Raw genomic sequence first — 24,788 nt, forward strand, 5'->3', positions numbered from 1 at the left:
ACTGCCTCTTTTCTGGTCGTACCGCTCGCTGCCTTTGCCTGTGTAATGACAGTTGATGCCAGTTAATCTTGCTACTTCAACACAGCTTTCTGCACTGTAGCTGGAATGATCCTATTAGAACAGAAGTCATGCAGTCCTGTGCGCAGAATCCTTTCATGACCTCCTACCCTGCTCACCTTCTGCCTGCTCTGGCCAACACCAGCAGCCTGTATAATTTTTTTTTTTTACTTTAAGCCTTACCATCAGCAGGCGGACACTGCTTTGCTTCTCCCGAATAGATGCCTAAGTGTGTGCTCTCCGGCTCCACTGTGGTTCTGCTCAGTGAAATCTGGGACCACGCTGGATAAAATCGCTGTTGCCTTGTTCTTTATTTGATTTACAGTTACTACTACTACCCATTATATCAATTTATTGGTTATCTATATTTATGTACCCTAACTGTACAATAAGGCTGCATGGACATTTTTAGTGGTTCTGGGCTGGATGTCTTCTTGAATTCCTCAGTGCTGGTCTCTCAGGGTAGTCTTGCATACAGAAATTGCTCAGTCATTTTTAAAACACAGAAAGCCGGAAGCATTTGTGTCTGCGTTATGTTATGACGTCATTTTTGTGTGTGTATGTGTATTTTAAGCATTTCACCAATTCATAATCCTTGAAACTTGGAGCATCACCGGCTGGTGAGAGTGCTCTATTCTTTAGGTGTGCACACATGCACACATATTCATTTGTTGTTGTTGTTGTTATTTGTTCTTGCTAATATTTTCTTTGATGTTCAGTTTAATTTTAAAACTGGTAAATATATGAAAGAGGTGCCTGCGTAGATCAGTTGGTAGAACCTGGGACTTAAGTACAGAAAGCTATACAGAAATTAGTCTCCTAGCTGCCTCTCAGAACAATTTTAGAACAAATTAGAGTTGCCTAGGCCCTCTCCATCCTGGTTTGAGTGTATTACCATGGAGCACAAGAGCCTTCACCAAGGGAAGGGAAATGTTTTCTCCAGCAGAGAACATGGTGGATTTCTCGTCCCGTTCATCTCTTACCATCCCTAGCGTCAGATGGTTTGAGGAGGTGTGCACTCCCTGCCTCAAAGCTAAGCTTTCCGTTAGTTGTGTGTTTACACAAGCTTGTCTGCTGGATTCACTTTCTAGTTGTATTTTTCTATCCCTTCATAAGCAACATAGTGCATACTGTGACTTGTCTTTTGATTACGTCTGCAGAGCATTTCAGATCTTTATGATTCCTGTTGTGCGTGTAAAACTGTTTAAATCATTGAGGAAGTGGAACACCTTCTGTATGTACTCTTTCTCAGGATAGCACACACTGACCTGAAATCTAAAAAACGCTAAATTAGAATTGTACAAGTTTTAGGAATTTGCTTATGACCTCTCGGGTTAGGGTTTCTCAGTCTTCCTGATGCTGCAACCCTTTAATTAATTTCCCTATGTTGTAGTGACCCCGGCCATCATAGAGTTATTTTGTTACTTCCTAACGTATTATTGCTAGTGTTATGAGTTGTAATATCAATATCTAATTACAGGATATCTGATATGTAACCTCTGTGGAAGGGTCATTTGACGCCCTGCAAAGAGGTCACAACCCACAGGTTGAGAACCGACACGGAGCGCTGTGTGCTGTGCTCCAGCTCTGCCAGCACTTGGCTGCGGGTTCAGTCTCTTCTCCATATCCTGCTCATCTGCCTCATCTGTTTCAGTTGTTTTAAGTCAAGGAGAGTTCTTATGCCTTTCTTTTCCTTGATTGATATTTCTGAAAGGGGCGAGTTTTATTTTAGAGTGGTCCCCCATTTCCCCTTCTCTCTTCTGTGATCTATGGTCACAGATCTATTCTGTTTCTCTATTCTGTGATCTAATCACTGGTGATGGAGACATGTTGGGGATATCTCACAAGGAGTTGTTCTGGTTTGCTTCAGGTCAGCTTGACTCAAGCGAGAGTCACCGGGAAGTGAGAACCTCCACTGAGGAAATGCCCTGACAGATTGGTGCGGTGCACTCTCTTGATGGATGATTGGTTGGGGGTGGGTGTAGGTTACCGTGGTGGCTCCACTCCTGCTCTGATGTCCTGGGCGCTGTAAGAAAGACTGAGCCAGTAAGCAGCCCTGCTCTATGGCCTCTGCATTGGCTTCTAATGCCTCGTTCGACTTCTGCTCTGACTTCCATGACTGAACTGTCAGTCTGTGGAGCTGTAAATGGAAATGAACACTTCACCTACCATGTTGGTTATGTAGAAACCTAAATAAGACAGCAATTATATGACCATCTCAGCATGTCATATAATATGACGAGGTGATATCTGCCACATTTCTGTAGTAAAACTTACTGTCTTAACCTTTGTATTAGTTATTGAATAATTTAATTACATAACTACTATTGCTTTCTATCCTACCACCCTCTTTGAAAGTAGGTCTCACTATATGGCCTAGAGTGGCCCTATACCTGAGTACTCCCCACCCCCTTCCCGCCTCAGCCTCCTGAACTCCAGGACTACGGGCATGTAACACCACGCCTAGCTTTCTGTATTCTTACGTGTGCTTCATTTTATTATTATTACTTTTTATTTATTTAATTTTTTTTGCTATTACAAAGTTTTGCCAGTATGTTGAGCCATGACTTAACACTCAGAAGCAGAGGTAGAGGCAGGTGGATCTCTGATAGTTTGAGGCTAGTCTGGTCTACTAAGGGAATTCCAAACTAACCAAAGCTACATCTAAAACCCTAGATAGTTTACTATTTAACTAGGGTGCCAGAGAGAAGTCTCAGTGGTTATACTGGATGCTCTTAAAGAGAGCCTGGGTTCCATTTCCAGCACCCATATGGAGGGTCACAATAGCCTGTAACTTAGTTGTAGGGGCCATAAGTTTTCTGTCCTGAGAGCATCATACAAACAGGCAAGACACCCATGCATCTAACATTAATAATTAGTAAAAAGCCACAAGCCCCCAATGTCAGAGTCAATACAGATGCAGATCAGAGCTTTTTCAATATTTGATGTAGGACCACTGGATGGTTGAGGCTCCTGGATTCTTTAAACTGTGGGGTCCACACAAGGCATATTGAACTAGAAAGGAAAAAACCAAGATGAGACCTTTTATGAGTCCATTGTCAATATAATGTATATACTAAATCAGTGTATGTAAATTATGTCCAGTCAAATGCCATTATGGTCTGTAAGGTAATGAAGGACTGCTGATGTGCCTACCAGACATCTTAGTTCTGTTCTGTTATACACCATGACCAAGGCGACTTATATAAGGAAGCCTTGGGGAGCATGGCAGCAGCCAGGTAGGCAGGCAGGCAGGCAGGCAGGCAGGCAGGCAGGCAGGGAGGCAAGGAGGCATGGTGCTGGGGCAGTAGCCGGATCTTAGATGTTGAGACTATCACAAGGCAGGGATGGCCTCAGAGGGTGGGGTTAGAGAGCAGGCATGGGCCAGTGAGTGAGAACATCCTAATTGGTAATAGCATGGACTTTTAAACATCAAAGCCCACCTCCAGTGACACACCTTCTCTCATGAAGTCACACCTCCTAACCTTCTCCAAACAGTACCACCAACCCTGGAACAAGCATTCAGACGTGAGCCTGTGGAGACCATTCTCATTCAGGCCACCAGAACATAAAAACAAACTCTCTATTTGCACACCGCAGTGCTATCTTCCCCCATCACATGTGTTAAATATAAGGAGTTTCAAGTTCAAGAACCCTGTCAACCCAGTCCCCTGTGCACTTTGGTGGGTTTCCATGTCCAGCGCACATGGCTGGGTTGCTAAGAATCCCTTTGTGCCCATCCATCCCATTTTCTACCTCTGTAAAGCTTCTAGTATCTTCATTAGCAGCTCCAGGTGCTGCAGACACAGAAGCTTTTCTTTCTCATCTTAGTGGCATCACAGTGTGTTGACTGATGGACACCTTTCTTTTTTTTTTTTTTATTAACTTGAGTATTTCTTATATACATTTCAAGTGTTATTCCCTTTCCTGGTTTCCGGGCAAACATCCCCCTCCCCCCTCCCCTTTCTTTATGGGTGTTCCCCTCCCCATCCTCCCCCCTTGCCACCCTCCCCCCAACAATCTAGTTCACTGGGGGTTCAGTCTTAGCAGGACCCAGGGCTTCCCCTTCCACTGGTGCTCTTACTAGGATATTCATTGCTACCTATGAGGTCAGAGTCCAGGGTCAGTCCATGTATAGTCTTTAGGTAGTGGCTTAGTCCCTGGAAGCTCTGGTTGCTTGGCATTGTTGTTCATAAGGGGTCTCGAGCCCCTTCAAGCTCTTCCAGTCCTTTCTCTGATTCCTTCAACGGGGGTCCTGTTCTCAGTTCAGTGGTTTGCTGCTGGCATTCGCCTATGTATTTGCCGTATTCTGGCTGTGTCTCTCAGGAGAGATCTACATCCGGCTCCTGTCGGCCTGCACTTCTTTGCTTCATCCATCTTGTCTAATTGGATGGCTGTATATGTATGGGCCACATGTGGGGCAGGCTCAGAATGGGTGTTCCTTCTGTCTCTGTTTTAATCTTTGCCTCTCTCTTCCCTGCCAAGGGTATTCTTGTTCCCCTTTTAAAGAAGGAGTGAAGCATTCACATTTTGATCATCTGGATGGACACCTTTCTTCACCAGTTCTTCAAGGACCGTAATCCGGTCATGGGAGAACTGTGGCTTCAGCCTTCTAACAAAGGTTCTTATAAGGCCATCACGGCGCCTTATTTTAATTGAAGTTGAGACTCTAGGATTTTCCCACTTGATTTACTTGTTTCACCATTTCTCCAACAAGGTCTGGCTTATTTACGAAACAAGCACCATAACCCCACGCCTTTGCCCTCTCGGGGGCCACCACAGTTAGTGCTGATCGTCTGCGTAAGGGCAGACCATGCAAGCAGCAGCAAATGCTCACCCTGCACCACAGCAGCGCACTGAGCAGTCGCTGTTGTTTGTGGTAAACTCAGTCTCTGGCTTTTACACGTCTGATACAGTTCGCGACGATGAGAGAACAGTGTAGGTCCCAACAGTCAGTTTTTTTTAACTGGTGTCCTAAAATCCAGTTTGTGAGAATGCACGCTGGATGAGCAGCCCTGTCCGAGGCACGGCCTCTCAACCAGCTTTCCAGGATGAAATTTTCTTTCTTGACACATAGGTTTTGTGGAGCCGTTCCGTATGTACAGAGATGAGTTTTAAATCTGCATAGTTATGAATATTTATGGAGTTGATTGAGGTTTATAAAGAGCTTAGGGCATCGTTTAGCCAATTTTCGTCCCAAGCATTTTCTTCCTGCCTCTATGCTGCATTGCAACTCTACAAACAGAACAGATAGGTGGAGGCTAACTCCTGTGTGCTGGCTGGTGGAGTCACGGCAAAGTTCTGTGTGGTGGGTATAGGGGTAGAGTTAAGTCCTGTGTGCTGGGTGGGGGGGCCACACTTAACACCTATGTGCTGGTATGTGGAGGGAACTCCTATGTGCTGGGTGTGGAGGCAGAGGGGGTGGGCACTTAGTGCCTATGTGCTAGGCTAACTCCTATGTGCTGGGTATAGGGAGCCTGCCAAGCCTGTTGGAACTGTCTTGCTAATACCTTGTGGCCCCTTTCTCAGACTCTGACTACTTGATTTCGAGATCCCATAGTGGCTATATTCTGAGTGAGTCCCCTCCTCCCACTTAGAGCCACCTGGCCAGGCTTCCTTTGCCCCAGGTACGTGGAAACCTTTTTCTATGTATTTTTTACATGCAAGTGCCAATATGGCATGTATAGTGTATGGAACGATTCTATTTTTCAAATAACTAAAATCTTTTAAATTCTTTTTTTAACACTGCAGTCTTGCTACATCTGGTGGCCTCTTGTGTTTTCAGCTTCTCTAATTGTACAGAGCATTTAGAAGCACTTGCCTGCATCAACACAGTCATTACATAGCAAGGTTCACACTCAAGCAAGCTATATAGCCAAGCAGACACTCTCATATGCTGGATGAGATTGAACGCACTTGAGAAGATTAACTTGCAGAATTAAGTCTGTGTTCTGGCTTTGAGAACGAAAACATCGTTCAGCATGTTTGGGGCAAGATTGACTATCAAATGTCATCGTTTTCCTAGCATTGGTTTTTATGACTTTCGTCATCTTGATAATGTGTTTTAGGATTTGTAGAGTGTTTTCAATAGAAATGGCTTTTATTCCCTTGTAATAGAAACATATGTTTTATTTTCTGTTCCACATTCAGCGTTGGAACAGAGCTATGAAAGAGTGCTATTTAATTTTATTGGAAGAAGTTTTTCTTTTTCCTAAAGCTAAGTGTGCTAACAGTAACCATGAGGCAACACACAGACACTATTATGTTAAAGGTGTAGATCTAATATATAGGTATCTTAGTCACGGCTCTATTGCTGTGAAAAGACACCATCACCAAGGCAACACTTATAAAAGAAAGCAATTAATTGGAGCTCGAGTACAGTTTCAGATGGCAGGCAGGGTTGGTGCTGGAGAAGTAGCTCAGATCCTGATCTGAGATACACACACACATACACACACACACACACACACACACACACACACACACAGACACACACTTAACATATATACACACGACACATACATACACCACACATATACACACACTCACACATACATACACACCACACATGTAACACATACACATACATGCACACACACATATCCCACACATACACACACATTCACACACACATATACACACACACACTCACACACATACATATACCACACATATATACACACTCACATACACATATACATACATACACTCATACTCACATACATACATATACACACACCACACAAATATACATATACACACACCACATGTACACACACCACACATATACACATGCTTACTCACATACACACATGTACACACATACACATACATGCATACATACACACCACACATACACACACCTACACACACATATACACACACATCACACATGCACACACACCATACATACACACCACACATTCACACACACACATATACACACACACTCACACACATATGCACATACCATACATACACACACTCACTCACACACACATATACACATACATACCACACATACACACACCACACATTCACACAGTACACACCCCACACATGCGCGCGCACACACACACACACACACACACACACTCTCTCTCTCACACTCTGTGGGGCATTTCTTAAATTAGTGGTTGATGTGGGGGTTACCCTGTAAGGAAAGCAGGCTGAGCAAGCCAGTAGCAGCACTCCTTCCTGGCCTCTGCTGAGGTTCCTGCCTCTAGTGCACCCTGGTTTTTTCTTCACGAGGGATTGTCATCGGTGAGATGGAAGCACACCTTTCCTCCTCATGCTGCTTCTGGTCCTGCTTGTTATGGCAGTAGAAACCCTGAATGAGAATTATCTACATTCAGAGCTGGTGCCCACCAGCACAGCTCCTTACGTACAGACTCACAGACTTTAAGACCAAGGAGCCAGGTATGAGAGAGAGTATGTGTGTAGTGTTAGTCCTTCTGAGACTGGGCCGTGTCACTTAGTGCAGTTTTTGGCTCCACCTGTTTCCCTGGAAATTCTATATATTTATTTTGACAGCTGAGTAAGATTCCATTGTGTGTGTTTGCCACATTTTCATTATTTTCCTGTTGTTGACCATTTAGGCTGTTTTCTCCTTCTTTTGTGAGTAGAGGAGCAATGACCGTGAATTGTGGTATTGCTGTAGTGGGATGTAGACTCCTTCCTGCGTGCCCAGGAGTGGTGTAGCTGTCCTGCTAGGGTACTGCTGTCTTTAGATTTTTTTTTTTGACAAGCCCATACGTACTTCCATAGCATTAAACTAGTTTAGTCTTCTGTCAGCAGTAATAAGGGTTTGTTTAGTTTCAGTTATCTTGTGAATTGAATCCATTTTGTTTTCTGGGAAATCGATATGTTTAGCTGCCTTAAATGTTTTGATCTTAACACAGAAAAACACTTTAAATGGGCCGGCTAATAGTTATGGATGAGAAGCTAAGTCTCGAATGGAGTCACCACTGTAGTATTTAAAATGATTAGGAAGCCTAGTCTTTTTTTTTTTTTTTTGTAAACACTGGGATTTTACCCTGTGAGCCATCGTTAGCTGCTGGATTAGCCAATAACAGTGTGACAGTGTTTGTTGTAGACACTGCTGCCATTGGAATGGTGTCTTATGTGTTTATGAGCTGGCACAATGAGGGAGAACATGTGCCCATTCCTCTGAGGCTGATGTGCTGAAGAGGGGTGTGTGTGTGTGTGTGTGTGTGTGTGTGTGTGATCTTGTGTGTGAGTGTGCTGGCTAACCTTGGCTATCAGGTTAACATACATGGGAAGATCAAACCTCAGTTCTGAGTTGCTTTCATCAGATGGGCCTGTGGCCATGTCTGTGGGGAATTCTCTTAATTGCTAACTGACATAGAGGGGCCTGGCCAGCTGTGGTTGATGCCATCCCTGGGCCTGGACTGCAGAAGAGAGGTAGCTGAACATGCCGCTTCTCTCCTTTTGCATTCTTCTGTGGTCTTCAGCTTCCTGCCTTTGCTCCCCTCAGTGGTGGTGTAAGTTGTATGTTCCGTAAACACATTTTTCTCTAAATTGGCTTAGGTCAGCATTTTACTTAGCAACATAGAGCGTGTGTAAATGTGTGTTGGTGCCCTTGCCTGTGCCTGAGGTCAACATTAAGCGTTTTTCAGGTGCCATGGACTTTTTTTTTTTTTTTTTTTTTTTTTTTGAGACAGGGTCTTGGACCTGAAGCTGGCTGATTAAACAAGGCTGGCTGTCCTGAATGTCCCAAACATCTGTCTGTCTCTGATGCTACAGCGCTGGGATTGCAAGTGTACTCTCCCTTGTGCCCAGATATTTTGTGTGCGTTATGAGGGATTGAATCATGGTTCTCTGCATATGTCATGGTTGTTTGTGTTTTAGGGGGGCTCACAGGACAGGAGGACTGAGTGTATCTTAGGTGTCTGGCTCTTTGGCCTACTTGTGGGACCCTTTTCTCCCTACGAGGTTGCCTCTCCCAGTCTAGATGTGAAGGTTTGTGCCCGCTCTTACTGTATCTTGTTGTGGTATGCTCAACTGATGTTCCTGAGACTCCTGTTCTTTTCTAGGGGGAGACAGGGGAGAGGGGATCTGGGAAGAGAAGGCGTGGTGGGAGAATTGGCAGGAGTGGAGGAGGGGAAGCTGCAGTCAGGATATAGTGTATGAGAAAACAAATGAGAATTAAAAAAACAATCTGGTCCTGTGCTGTTAGGTAGTACTGTGCTGACCAAGCTATCTTCCAGGCTTGCTAAGGATGTTTTTCAGCCTGGGTGATATTCTGTTCTCTGGCTTTTAGTCTGTCACTAGCACTGTTGGCCTTTTGTTGGTATTGCAGTGTTATACAGGGCACCACCGACCCCATCTCCTTAGTGAATGGTGCTAGAATTAGGGTGTATTTCATCCATTCTCTGACTTATTAGTTGAACGCGTTGAGAAGGCTAGAGTCTTATTTCACAGATGAGGACCATGTGAGTCAATGTTGGACAAAGAACTTGAGCTCAGTCATTTAACAAGAAGGCTCCAGAGCCCATGCTTGGACTCTGGACCAGCCAATCAGTGGGGACAGAGGGCAAGGATATAGACATCACTCTCTTGTAGGTATACCTTGTTTCGGTAGAGGGTATGTGTCCATACAGTTCAAACCTTGGAAGGCAAAGCGAGTAGAGAAAGGAATGAATGCAGTTAGCTTAGAAGAAAGGTGCTTCCTAGAGCAGAGTTGAGAATGGGCTTAATGGTAGTCAGGTAAGGACATTTCTGACCGATGGATCTTGAATGCAGGTCAGCACCTGATGGTAGGAACAGGCCAGCAAAAGCTTCCTGTGCTGTGCATCTGCTGTCCTTCCCTCAGCTTCAGTTCGAGCAGGGCTTGAGGTCCTGCTTGAACTGATGATGGGGAAGCTGTGAGCAGGTGTGTGATTACTGTTAACGGATACAACACTATCCTTCGCTTTCCTGACTGTAAACCGGAGATGACTGACAGCACTCTGTGAGGACGGGAAGAATTGGTATTTCATGAAATGAATCCATACCTCTAAAGTGTTGAGGACAATCATGGTGCATACAGTCGGTATAGATTGTTAGTACAACTGCTGTGAGGGGCACTGTCATTACTAGCCAGCATAGTTGATTATTTCTGGCACGACCTGTTACCATGTAGTAGGTTTTACCACTCTGTATTGTTTAAACTGCTGTGGGTGAAGCTTGCTAATACCCTGGCCTCTGGGACACTGGAAGATGCCTTTTCTCCTCCCCGTGAGGAGGTGATTGCTGCTGACATGCGTGTGCGATGGACCCGGGCTCTTGGAGCCAGCAGGCATTGCAGGGTGAGAGGATGCTGGCCATGGGTAGGGTGCTGGGTATGGTGACCATGGACAGAACTGTTGTCGCTGGTGCTATGGGGGACAGGGAGACCAAAGCAGAGTTCAAGGTGCCACAGAACAGAGACACACACACACACACACACACACACACACACACACACACACACACACAGAGAGAGAGAGAGAGAGAGAGAGAGAGAGAGAGAGAGAGAGAGAGAGAGAGAGGAGAATCCATTTGCAATGTGAGCAGCTTTCATTCTGGTAGAAGTTGTTGGGCGTTCGCTACGGTGAACACTGATGCTATGTGTGGAGTCCACGAGGTCTTGTTTTAGAGGACGGGGTAGGTTAGGAGCTGTTTAAAATGCTTTGTGGTAAAACCGCTGAGGGCATCGCTGTTTACTCATGGCAGTTCTTCTGCGCCACATGAGGTTTTGAGGTTGGCTGTGAGCTCGGAACCACTCTTATCATCCCCGAATATGAAGGAGGAACGGTGGCCCCCTTTTCATGGTGAGTAATTTCTGATGTCACTGAGGCATTCGGGCTGCAAAAAATAAGCCCCCCGAAACACATAGTTGACAGTCTGGTTCCTTATCTAGCCAACCAGCTTCCTTCCAGTTTGAGTTCTTGAGGCCACGGGCTAACTTCGTAGATTCTGGAGACAGGCTTCGGCCAAGGACTGCCTCCGTACTTTCAGTGTTCATTAGAGCTCATTTCTCATGAGGACATGGCTGGAAATCAAGGAGTCTGTGGACTGAGTTCTCTTTGACTTTTTCATGGGTTCTGGGATCAAATTTAGCTTGGGTGGCAAGTTCCTTCGCCCACTGAGCAATCGTGCTCATTCTTTTATTGTTAATGTAATCTCTTTCATTTTGGGTTTCTTTAAATTGCATATTTTCCACATGCAACACAGTGACATTTTAATACACATATGCAGAGGCATGTCCATTCCTCTGTATTCTCTGTGCCCTCAGCCGCTTCTTGTTAGCTTCCGTCTTTGAATTGTGTTTTTTGAAAACATTTGCAAATACATACATGCATCCTTTTCTCCTTTCGGCTGTATGCAAAAGATAGTCTTACTACACCTTATAGTAACTCGTCCTTCTTTGTCCACAGATCCCGGAGATTACTTGGCAGTCTTACAACTTCTTAGGCTCTCGGTGTATGGAGTTACTGTCATTTATTGGAACTCAGTAATAGATGTTTGCGCTATGTCCAGTTTTCTTGCTGCGGTTTTCTCATTACTCCTGTGAGCAAACATGTCTATGGGACTTGTCAAAATGTGCTTTTTTGATAACAGCATAGATTTTTTTTAAGCAATTGTTTAGTAAACATACATCTTTACCGTTTATTTAAATGAAAAGCAAATTTGCATCCTTAAGAGATAGATAGGTTGCATATGAGCAACCATTTATTAACATTAAAAATTAAATCCCTCCCCAAGAGCCATAGACTGTCCAAACAAAACAAACAAAAACAAAACAAAACAAGAAACACACACACACACACACACACAACCCTATCAGTGCCAAGTGTTGGAAATTGCCCTTTGAGTTGTTTGCACAGTATAGAGTACTGCCATTGCTCTTAGCTGCTTCCTAAAACTCTAATGCAAGATGCTGCTGCTGAAGGCACTATACACTTAGGGCAAAGAACTTTGAGGAATTTAGCTAGAATTGATCGAAAGCATCCTCCCTTGAGATTACTTTTCCAGTATCCAAAAAAGTAACCAACACTGCTATCCAGCTGTGCAGTATACCAACCATAACAATGACTGACAAGACAAGATAGTGTCACTTACCTCTGACAGTGGCCAAAAGCCATCCAGTTGAACCTAAGACCCCCTAAACAGGGGAGACTTCATACATCACTATAAACCTGGCCAGCTACCCTTGGCTGGTGAGGCCATGGGCTTTAGAGCAGAACTGCCAAGTCACTTTCATAAAACAGTATGATTCCAAATTGCACTCTAAGTCTAACGACTTAGACAAGTGTAGCTCCTGCGCTCGTCAAAGAATGTTCTTTGTGTAGCAGAGAGAGAACATTGCAGAAATCCACAACTGCTCAAAATGCAGAAAAGCGTTATAGGGTACCCAATACCAACTAATATGTCAGCAATGCAACCTCTATTCCTAAGGGCCAAAAACATCACGGAAGAGGGGTCAGAAAGATTGTCAGAGCCAGTGGACCAGGAAGCCTGCTGTGAGATAGGATCTTCTATAAATGCCAGGGAAGCGACACCCATAAAAATCTAAAAGAGGTGGTTACTTAAAGAAGACCAGAATAATGACAGCATCAGTTGGCATGCCAACATGGATGGGGTAAAAATCACAAAGCCTTACCTTAGATGAAGAACTCTGGATGGCTAATGGCTGCTGAGAGAGGAAGAATCAATTTCCTCCAAGGACGAGACCTTTGATAGGTTATCTAACCCAAGGGGCCAGCCTCAAACACTATTAAATGCCACTAGGAGTGGGCCTGTGGGGTCGTAGTCCAGCAGCACTTCTGATTCCATCACTTCTGTCCGTCCTCTTAAATGTGCACAGCCTGTTTGCAGTCAGTGCTTCATGCTACTCACCTTAAGGGAGGGGAAGCTGCCTGAGGCTCGGAAGATGTACTGGGGTGAGGGATGAAGGGCTAGCAATGGAGTGTTCATTTGTTTCGCAGATTTATTACTCAGAACATAAACCAGGATGCTTAAAACCCACCCCATGTGCTTTAAATTGGTAAATATATCCCATCAAAACACAAACTTTTCAAAGTGGTGTTTTTGTAGTTTGATTGAAATGTCAATCCTGTGATGGTTAGAAAGCGGCTTTAAAGCAAACAGCAAAGGGCTTAAGTTTCAGAGTTATCCTATATAAAGTGTGCATAGCGCTCAAAGCAAATTGTCTTGAATGATTTTCTTCTGAAGCCCAAGTCAGCTCTGCTGTGTTGGAGTCCAGACTGCAGAGTGTTGGTATAGAAAGCAGGTATTAGTCTTTAGGGCGTCAGGGAGATTGTGAGTGTGAACCATGTAAAGGGAATTGGCACTCATTAGGTGATCGGATCATGCTCGGTGCCTAGAGAAATTAAGTATGGGGCATCTGGGGTGTTGGCGGCAGGCATGAGGACTGTTTTGGCTGCTCTGGAAAATGTGGAAGTAACTGTGTTGTAGCTTCTTGGTGTCCTGTTGTTTGGTATAGTCACCTGACCAGAAGGTGTCTTGTTTGTGTCTTCACGATAGCACTTGTCTATGGTTTTTTTTTATCAGAGGTGGAAGTACTAGAGCAGCTACTCTGTGTGTGTGTGTGAGTGTGTGAGTGTGTGTGTGTGTGTGTGTGTGTGATTCTGTGTGTGTGCATATGTGTGTATATGTATGTGTGTGATTGTGTGTGTGTGTATGTGTATGTGCGGTGTATGTATATGTGTGTATGAGTTAAGTGCTGTGCCATTTTTATTGTTGAAACTTCTCAAACTACCATCAGCACTATGATCAAGGCATGAACTCCATGCTGGTGAGGAAAGGGGAAAGTGGAGTTTCAGTTTTGCTGAACAAGGGATTGAACCTTCTCCTACCAGCTGTTACAGAAGCCAAAAGTGTGCAGGGGACATTAGTATCTGATGTAAGAATACACCCAGGACCGCTGCTTCGCCGGGGAGCTGGCAGCAGTTGCCTTTCTCTAGCTACACTCTTCTGTCTCTCCTGCCACCAAGATCCTCAGGAGGGACCCCTCCCTCCATTGCTGAAGCTTCTTCTCCTTTCTGGGGGGACAGGTCCACAAGCATGTGCAGGAGGGCCGAGTGCATGGTGTGCACTGGGAAGCCAAGGCATTAGCTGGTCTACAAGTCTTTTGTCTTGCAGGAAACTTTCTCTCCTGGGCCTGGTCCCAAGGCAGAGGAAACACGTCCTAAGGGGTTAATTAAAAGTACTAGCTTAATCTTCATAAATATTGCCCTGTTTTTCCACACTGGGAATCTCTTACTATGCCCAGGCAAAGGTCATTCCTCACTGAAGTATCCACAGAAATCTGCATGTCTGTAATGATCTCAAAATTAAAAAGTGTAATTAAAGGAAGAAGTTAATGTACCAAACCTGAATGCAGCCTCCCACCTCTAAATGGTTTTGTGTGTCTCACATGGTGGCACTGTTATCTCCCCAGTCACTCCACTGTGAATCCGGAAGCTTCTCTAATCGAGCCTTTCCCTTCATGTGTTATCAAGCTGGTTACTGATTTCCCCGGCCAGGGCCCCACTCCTACCTCTCCTCTGTTCCCTGCCAGGGTCACATCCCTGCTGAATGTGGTAGCCCTGCTCACTTTGTTTATGTAACTTCCTGAGAGCTAGTCTTCATTCGTGTATCCGATCCTGATACTCCTTTGACCAGAATTCTTCAGTGCCTTTTAAACATCTGTGAAAGGCTGCACACTCGTGAAGTCACTGCCTGGGTTGCTGGTTTGAGAACATTCTTGAAGATGGTTGTGTGTTTCACTAGTGCCCTCTTGTGGTCAGTGCTTGTACACTCACTTGGGAACATCTAGCTGCTGGAGCCTCCTCTGCTTCCATTATCCCCTTAGCCAGAGACAGCGCATTGGTGCTTCTGCCAGTTAAACTCACGTGTGTTTTCCTACTAGAAGTGACAGACTGCCACCCTTCGACCCCTCTCCCAGAAGCGTTTCTCCCACTGTTGCTGGTCCCCCTGCGCCTTCATGTCCCTGGACCTCACGAATGACTTGCCTCAGGTGGTTTCTTTCTTAATTCTCTTAGTAGCTCCCAGCAGAACCTCCAGCCTGCAGTAGACTGTGTTTGTGGCTAAGTGCTCATGGCTTTCATTTTAGATATTTATTGTTTGTTTTCTTCTAGGGTATAGTCCTGATTTCATAGCAGCAGTAGTTTGTATAATATGAAATGTCTTTGGGCAATAAAGGCAGCTTAAAAAGAACACAGGAAAGTCTTGTATGCACAGAAAACTAGGTGATTGTTGGATAACGCATTCACTTTTCTGGCACACATGAGCTCTCTACCGATGAGTCACATCAGAGCAGAAGAAAATAGTTAGATTTATTATTATGTTATTATTACTTTTTAATTGTTGTTATTGTCCATGTGTATGTAACATGGACGTCTATGGAGGCCATTGGCTCCCCTGCAGCTGGAGTCACAGATGGCTGTGTGCTGCCTGTTGTGTGAGCTTGGAACTGAACTCAGGTCCTCTGGAAGAGCAGAGGGCTCTTACCTGCCAAACATCTTCCCAGCCACAGGCAAATGCTTTCAAAAGATCAGTGTGTCTGGTCACTTATTCTTCTATGTAATACGTGTGTAATGATTGTTTCTGTTGTGTACAGAAGTCTGTGTGCCACCCCCTCCCTCTCTGCTCTTACTCCCTCACCAGCCACAAGGGAAGGGCAATGCTCGCTGACAGCCCGATGGACACGGTAACCTAGCCAGCGCGTTGACTCCCTTGGCCTCACATCACATTGGGGTAGTAGCTATGATTTATGCTTTAGTTTATCCAGACTGCCAGTCAGCACACTGGCAAGCACGTTTTGATTCCAGAAGTTAACGTTTGCCCAGTGGGGATTTTGGATAATGATAACTTTAAAAGTCATATTGTTGTGGACATTAAAAAGAACATAGACGTTTCTAAGTCCCTTTACCCTCTACCCAGCTTTAATCCTAAACTTACGGCTACTCTGTCGTCTCCCTCTCATCTCCCTCAAGTACCCTCTCTTCCAGAAATCAGAGAATTGATTTTTATTTTACTTTGTGAAATGTAGATAATTTCTTACTGGAAATAAAGTAATTCAAGAAAAAAAATCACTTCCCTGAGACATAATTCACGTGCTATATAATTAACTCATTTATAAAGTCAGCCTGAAGATGTTTGTGTGTTCATAGTTGTAAAGCCATCTGTTGGTGACAAAACTTTTCCTGAGAAGACACAGCATACACTTCTACTCACCCCAGATAGGGAGCACACAAGAGACCAAAGATGGGCATCACTAAAACCCAACTTGATGAACAAATGAGTTTTATTGATGTTACTTACAGGAATATGGGTGAGGGATTCCTTACTGGAACAGAAATGACTCAAAGACTGCTGCGTCACCAAGGCCTAGCATAGGTGACAGCTCATAAAAGCTGGGAACTTGGAGCGTACTGCATAGCCCACAGGCAGTGGACCAGGTTGGAGAGCGTCTTTCCACAGCAGCTCCGGTCTAAACAACTCCTAGGCATCTCCACTGGTTTCAAGAGCCTTCTGTGCAGATCTTTGAGCCTTCGCAGTCCTGTCCCCCCTTTTCAGTACTTCTCAACCCATGGGTCACAGCTCCTTTGGTGTTGAATGACCCTTTCACAGGGGTCACCTAAGAACATCAGAAAACACAGATACTCACATTACAATTCACAAAGTAGCAAAATTGCGGTTATAAAGTATTAGCAGTGCGGGGGTCACCGCAACGAGAGGAGCTGTATTAAAGGGTTGCAGCATTGGGAAGGTTGAGCACCTCGTGTAGTGTCAGAGGGACTCTCCCTCTTATTGCTTGCTCTGGCAAGCAGGGACTTCCTGTTTCAGTAGCTTCCCTGCAGGATGGAATGTTTCAGTCTTGGAGGAAACATTGCATCCCCATCAACCCCATCCTTCAACCCCATTTTAGAACATTTTCACCCTGCACAAAACCCTGTAAACATTAACGTCACTAATCTACTTGTGTATAGATTTTCCTAACTTGGACATCGTAAGTCATGTAACATATAGGTCTACCAAGATAGCATTTTCCCCACTTAGTATTTCCAGCGGATCCTGCATGCTATAGCAGGTCTCGTCAGCAGAACATCTCCTTCTGTCTCAGTATTGCTGCACTGTAGGCAGAACTCGACAGTTGGCCCTCTCATCAGTTGATGTTTAGATTTACTTTCTGTCCCTCGGGAGTCTCCATGCATTCCGGGTACACTTGTATACAGCCTTTGTGTAGATAGGTGTATATTATCTCTCTGCTACACAGCTGGCTGTGAAGTAGTGGGGTTACATCGCATCTCCATGTTTAACTTCTCTTTTTTCCTCAATGTCACATTCTCATCAGCCATCCACATGGACCCCACTCCCCCTCCGTCTTTGCCAATGCTCCTTACTGTGTTTTGGTTATAGCCGGCCTAGTCTTGGGTCATTGTGCTTTTGCTTTACCTTTTTTTTTTTTTTTTCTCTCTCCTTAGTATCTGATGTTGAGCACGTCTGAATGTACCTTTAGGCCATTTGCTGGTCCTCACTGGAGAAGTGTGCATTCCAGTCTTCCCAAACCTAACCTTATGATTCTTCATGTGTTCTAGACCCAAGTCCTTTCTTGGACGTGTGGTTTTCCCAATATCCCTTAACCGGTTGGTTATCTTTCACTGATGGTATTAATCAAGAAAGTGTCTTAGCATGAAACAGGGTGGCGGTGGATGATCTGTCAGTGTTTCTTACATTGTGTTTGGAAATGGATCCTGCGGCTTATACATGCTGCAGCTGTATTTCTCATTCCGTCAGCTGCTAAGTCTGACAGGTTACCCCCCGAAGGCTTGATTAAGGTTTCAGTGGAGAGGTTTTCACCTCTGACCTAGAGTGATGCCACAGCCAGATTACCTTCAACACCTGCTCTTTCTTTCCTGGTTGCAGTTGTGTTCTGTTGTTTAGCCTCTATCATTCCTTTTATACACTTTCCAGCTGCTTTTGTAAAAAGAAAGATTGTGAAGTGAGGTAACCCAATCACAGAAAAACACATGTGGTATGCACTCATTGATAAGTGGATATTAGCCCAAAAGCGCGAATTATCCAAGATGCAATCTGCAGACCACAGGAAGCTCAAGAAGAAGGATGACCAAAATGCGGGTGCTTCACTTCTTCATAAAAGGGGAACAAAAATATCCATAGGAGGGGATATGGAGGCAAAGTTTAGAGCAGAGACTGAAGGAATACCCATTCAGAGCCTGCCCCACATGTGGCCCATACATATACAGCCATCCAATTAGACAAGATGGATGAAGCAAAGAAGTGCAGGCTGACAGGAACCGGATGTAGATCGCTCCTGAGAGACACAGCCAGAATACAGCAAATACATAGGCGAATGCCAGCAGCAAACCACTGACTGAGAATGGGACCCCCGTTGAAGGAATCAGAGAAAGGACTGGAAGAGCTTGAAGGGGCTCAAGACCCCACATGAATAACAATGCCAAGCAACCAGAGCTTACAGGGACTAAGCCACTACCTAAAGACTATACATGGACTGACCCTGGACTCCAACTGCATAGGTAGCAGAGAATAGCCTTTTTGGGGCACCAGTGGAAGGGGAAGCCCTTGGTCCTGCCAAGGTTGGACCCCCAGTGCAGCGAATGTCAGGGGTGGGGGGATGGTGGGAAGGGGGGGTGAATAGGAAGGGAATAATACCCTTATGGAAGAGGGGGAGGGAATGGGGGCTTATGGACAGGAAACTGGGAAGGGAAATAACATTTGAAATGTTAATAAAGAAATATATCCTATTTAAAAAAAAAAAGAGACTCTCACTCTCTCTTCTGCTCTTCCACTCTTCTGCTCTTCCTCTCTCTCTCTCTCTCTCTCTCTCTCTCTCTCTCTCTCTCTCCCTCCCTCCCTCTCCTTCCCTCTCCCTCCCTCTCCCTCCCTCTCCCTCTCCCTCTCTCTTCCTCTCTTCCTCTCTTCCTCTCTTCCTCTCTTCCTCTCTTCCTCTCCTGGCTTGACACGATAAAAAAAAAAAAAAAGATTGTGGCCAGGAAAGAGAGCTATCATAGAATTAAAGGGTCTTTATGCACATATTACAGGTGAATTTCTTAAAAAAGAATGCAAAGTACATAGGTAGGAGCCTTCTGGTGGCTCTTTTAGTGGACCCAGTTTTGATTTGAAGCATCCACATGGTGGCTCGCCATCATCTTTAACTCCAAGACCAGCAGATCTGACACCCTCTTCTGATGTCATGGGCACCAGGCATGTATGTGGTACACAGGCATATATACAGGCAAAGCACCCGTACACAAAGAAAGCAAATGGCAGTGTTGGCATGGTCCTTTGTTAGCACCCTGATGCTTCCAATTAGGACAGTGCTCAGGCCCTTAGTCTTTATTTTCTTTTAGTGGTGTTACAAACCCCATAGGTATGCAGTGATACATTCCTACTAAGAATTGAAAGGCAGAAACAGTAGGTAGGGATTTTATTTCTATTTTGGAAAGACTTTATGATATATTGGTTGACGTCAATACTTAACTTTATGGAAATAGAGCAGATAGAGGCGCTAACACTCAGAAAAGGGTGAGCCATCGCCACCAGACATCGTTCCAGTATGCAGAGACCAGAGAAACAGTATGTGACATTTGGCCCCAGAAACATTTCTGCTCGTGCATACGGGTGAACAGACAGAGCTTTCTAGACAAGCACAGCCTTCAAGCACAGAGTAGCTCAAGGTAGTGCAATCACGTGTGTACTGGCATGTAGCATCTGAGATGGGCGTAGTTTCTGTACAAGAATCTTGATCTTCATTCATTAAGGATAGTGAATCTGTTGAAAGCCTTTGAGCCACAGAACCAACCTTGACTGCTTCCATGAACTGTACCCAGTATTACGTTATCAGTTGGGTGTTAGCTCAGTGGGGGTCAGGGTCTGATCAGAAGCAGCACATGCTGACCACTGGCAGCCACTGCCCGCTGTCCTTTCTAGAATCATACTGTGCACTTCCTGATCAGTTCCTATTTTGCACTCATTGTGCTCGTGATTCATCTGTCTTAGTTATGGCTCCTATTGCTGTGATAAAACACCACGAATCCAAAGCAAGTTGGGGAGGAAAGTTTTTTTGGCTTACACTTTCAGGTCACAATTCATCATTGGAGGAAGTCAGGACAGAACTCAAGCAGGGCTGGAACCTGAAGGCAGGAGCTGATGCGGAGGCCATGGAGGGTGCTGTGTACTGGCTTGCTCCCTGTGCCTTGCTCAGCTTCTGTCTTCTAGAACACAGGGCCACCAGTCCTGGGGATGGCACTGCCCACCATGGGCTGGGCTCTCCCTGATTGACCCCTAGCTGAGAAAATGCCTCATAGCTGGATCTCAGGCATTGTGCTGGAGCTTCCTCTCTGATGCCTCTCGCTTGCGTCAAGTAAGCAAAGCGAGCCAATACACCCATCTTTATGGTAACTGAGGGATTTATTATTTGTAGAAGAGGAAATTGAGAGTTAGCCAAGGTTTGACACTTCAAGATTTGGATCTTAGGCTTGTCATGTTTCACAGCCTATCCTAATGTGGACAAGTTGATGCTAATTTCACACCACCAGGAACTTCCAGGCCTCTTTGTCTTTGGCATGCTGGGGACTTGTATTTGCGTGTGCATGCATGAGGAGGAGCAATATTGGGTGACCTTTTGCTTTCTTTCCACCTTAAATATCTCAATATTATAGCTAGTCTTTATGCTCTGGGGGGGGGGGTCCTCTGTGTCTGCCTCCCTTGCACCAGAATCATAGGTGTGCCACTGTGACTGTCTGACATTTATGTGTGTTCTGAGGACCTGAACACTGCCCTCAGCCTTGGTTTGTTAGTGCCTTTCTGGCTGAGCCATCTGCCCGGTGCATGTGGTTTCCCATAAGGACCTTGGGCAGCTGTGGGCTTTGGTATCTGTCTGTGGTGTAAGGGCTACCACCACTTTCCTGGGGATAGCATGGAAGACTCACTGCCCCAGCAGTGATTATAGATGGTGGGATTATGGGGTTTCTTCTGTATCCGTGTATGTGTTACACGTTCCTGATAGTACTTGTGCTTCTGTATTGAAGACAGTGAGGGTAATGGCTTAGACCAAGTAGGTGTGCGCTGACTTGTGGTGGGTGATTTTAGTTTGTGCTGAACTGGACTGCAGCCTTGCTAACAGCACCATCCCGGGAGCAAGTCACTTGACAGGTTTGCCACACAAAGCTCAGGGTCTGTATCCTTGTTCGTTTCTGTGTTTGCTTGTTATAGGTAAGCTCCACCTGTCTCAGCAGGTGGTTCGTGCTTGTCAGGGAACCATTAGTCCATGTCACGAGGGGACAGGAGGACGATGACACCCAGGGTGGAGTTTCTTGTTTTTCGTTCCAGCCCATCAGTTTTAGTGATAATATCTGTAATCAGTGGTGCTTCTGCAAAAACCCATAATAGAAGAGTGTCAGTCTAATTAGTATCTGATCGTGCCACCGCACTGCCGTTTAACAGCTGTGGCCTGCGCTTGAGTTTGTTTCGATCATTTTTTTTTTTTTTTTGACACAGGGTTTTATGTAGCCCAGGCTGGCTCTGATGATGTAGGCAACAATGACCTCTTGGCTTCAGCCCTCAGCGGTGGGGTTATAGGCTTTCATCACTATACCAGACTGAATCTTTCTCAAACGTAGTTGGAACATGTGATTGAACTAACACTTAATAAAGCAGGAGTACTCGGTTTTGCCGGACGGTGTCGCCCTGCGCCTGCCTGCCTTCTGAGCCAGTGAGAGAACCAAATGATGATGGGAAAACATTGTGTAGAGTCGTTTCCTTAAAATGGTTTCTTAGAAGATGCCGCTTCCCCGACTCTTTGGGGAAACTTGGCTGCAAGCTTTGCAGTTACTATATTTTTGCTCACAGAATGGGCTAAAGTTAGTATCATTTCCTATTTGGTTGCCAGAGACAACACGGTTTAATTTGTGCCCCAGCGGCAGTCATTTAAAAATAATTTCAGTGCTCTCTCTCTCGCTCTCTCTCTCTCTCTCTCTCTCTCTCTGTGTGTGTGTGTGTGTGTGTGTGTGTGTGTGTGTGTGTGTGTGTAGCAGGATAGGCACATAGGATTGCACCACTGTGGAGGTCACAGGACAGCTGGCCCCACCTGACTCATAACCCACTCTCTTGTCTGTGCCTCTTACCTTGTCCCAGGAACACTGGAGGTTACAGCATGCGCTGTCTTCCTGACGAGATGTAGGTTCTTGGGATTCTAGCCTAAGTCCTCACACCTGGATAGCTAGTGCTTTAGCCACTGGATCCTCTTAAACGCCCCTACCCCTGCCCGCCCCCTTTCCTTGGTTCCACTTTTCTGCCTCCTTTTTCTTTCTTACCCTTTAAAGCTTCTCACTCAACCCATATCTGTCCTTTCTGAGTTCTGGTGGAAGAAAGCAACACAATTAAGGGACAGAGGATCTCGTCAGGGTCAGCCATGCCTGTCTCTGCGCTCATCCAGGGGTCAGTCTAAGGTGGCAAGCTCATGGTCCAGCCTGCGGATGTTAGTCCTTTAGTCAGACAGAAAGCCAGTGCATGTGATGTGGGGTGGGAAGCAGGCGTACCCTAAGAGCTGCCTTTGAGAAGTTTGGTGTAGTGATGATATTAAGCACTATTCTCTGCTCTTCTGTTTCTCCGTTCTGAGAGACTGTTGTTTGTCACACATGTGACATTCATATACAGATGTCTTTTAGGGTCACAGAAGCACAAGAGTAGGATGGTTTTGCCTGCTGAGTTCAGCCAGGTTCTGGGTGTGCTTTTTGAGTGATGGCTACATATGAGTCTTTATGTAACAAATATTCCACTTGAAAGTGTATCCTCAGAATAATGGGGGGAGGGGAAGTGTAATTCTTACAGCTGTGTCTACAATCAGAATTTTCTCTCCCTCTCCTCTCTCTCTTTTTTATGCAGAGTGGACACAGATATCTACCAGATACCTCAGAGAGCAGTTGGTCAAAATCTCTGACTTTTACCACATGGCTTCCAGTACAGGTGATGGTCCTGTCCCTGTGCCACCAGAGGTTGAGCAAGCCATGAAGCAGTGGGAGTACAACGAGAAGCTGGCATTCCACATGTTCCAGGTAACGTGGCCAAGGTGTGCAAGGAAAGGACACCACCCACGTACCGTCCATGTGATGCTCAACGACAGATACATGCTGAGAGATGGGTTGCTGGGTGGCTTTATCATTCTGCAAACCTCACAAAATACACTTACTATAAACGTAAATGATATAGCCTGCTACATCCCTCGTAGACTAATGGCACAGTTATATACCTGTTATATGTGGTCTGCAGTTGACTAAAACGTGCAGGCATGTGTCCATAGTTGTATTTTCTGGTGCTAAATTATGTGCGTATGTATGTTATGAACTTTTTGTATGTGAGTGAAATTTCGGAGGCAAATGCCTGCTGGCCCTGGACTCATTTATACAGACCATGCTAATTTCCTCTGCCTCCCAAGGGCTGGGGTTATAGCTGTGCACTTCAATGCCAGGCACATCCCTTAGAGTCCATTCAAGGTAACATAGGCCTGTGATAACAGTTTATCACACATATTCAACCTTGTCCGTGCCACTGGGCATTTTGGTGTCATTAATTACTCTGTGGTTGTGTTAATGAGTATAACCCTCTTAAATGCATTGTTTTGTAAATTAGATATATTTATTTAAAAACACCTGGTCCTTGGTGGAGCTAAATGTTTGAAGCCCCAGAGATCTTGAAGGGATGGTAGGAGCCTTGCCCTCTCCCACCAGGCCCCTGCAACTTAGCTGCAGACCCCAGAGATTTGTGGCCATAAGTAAGGGCAGCGCCCTGAGCCCTTCCACTGTAGATGAGGCATCCCAATCATCTCAGACCGAGACAGTAGGAAAAGAGACCTGACCTGTGGCCACATAGGCTCAAGACAGAGATCTCTAAGCTAACGAGGCACCTAGAGGCCCAGAGGGCATTGTCAAAATGATTCCTTTCCCAGACATTCCTTCTTGGAAGAAGATTCCATTCTTCCTTTAAGGTCTTTAATCTCAGGCCCACCCTGAGAAGTGGGGCATGGTTTTACGCATCCACTTTGTGCCATGACGATATACAATTCGGAACCATGGACTGCCACTTCTTACTGAGATTCACAGTGAGCCATGGAGAGGCTTTTAACCAGAGTCTGCCCTACCTGGGGATCCATCCCAAAGGCACCCACCAATCCCAGTCACTATTGCTGATGCCAAGAAGTACTTGCTGACAGGAGCCTGATACAGATGTCTCCTGAGAGGCTCTGCCAGAGCTCTACTGATACAGATGAGGGTGCTTGCAGCTAGCCATCAGATTGAGCACAGGGACCTCAGTGGAAGAGTTAGAGAAAGGACTGAAAGATCTGAAGGGGTTTGCAACCCCATATGAAGAACAATATCAACCAACCAGACCCATCAGAGCTCCCAGGGTCTAAACCACCAACCAAAGAGTTCACATGGAGAGACCCATGGCTCCAGCTGCATATGTAGCAGAGGATGGCCTTGTCTGGCATCAATAGGAGAAGCCCTTGGTCCTGTGAAGGCTCATTTCCCCAGTGTAGGGGAGTGCCAGGGTGTTGAGGTGGGAGTGGGTGGATGGGAATGGCAGCATCCTCATAGAAGCATGGGGATGGGGATGGGAGAGGGAGAAAGGGGATAACATTTGAAATGTAAATACATAAAATACCCAATTTAAAAGAAAAA

The 24,788-nt window shown here is 45.3% G+C and overlaps 1 protein-coding gene across 9 annotated transcripts in view; it reads left to right on the forward strand.

The window, feature by feature from the left end:
- Med12l (mediator complex subunit 12L) overlaps positions 1 to 24,788 on the forward strand; it is a 323,000-nt gene that overhangs the window by 37,396 nt on the left and 260,816 nt on the right. For all 9 annotated transcript variants that reach the window (XR_005500979.2, XM_039103686.1, XM_039103693.1 and 6 more), the window contains one exon: positions 22,996 to 23,165. Coding sequence is in view for 8 of the 9 variants with exons in the window: in XM_039103686.1 (XP_038959614.1) it covers positions 22,996 to 23,165 (170 nt within the window). In the remaining variant the exon portion in view is untranslated. The remainder of the gene's footprint in view (positions 1 to 22,995; positions 23,166 to 24,788) is intronic.

This window comes from Rattus norvegicus, chromosome 2 (genome assembly GCF_036323735.1).
Source record: "Rattus norvegicus strain BN/NHsdMcwi chromosome 2, GRCr8, whole genome shotgun sequence".
NCBI lineage: Eukaryota > Metazoa > Chordata > Mammalia > Rodentia > Muridae > Rattus > Rattus norvegicus.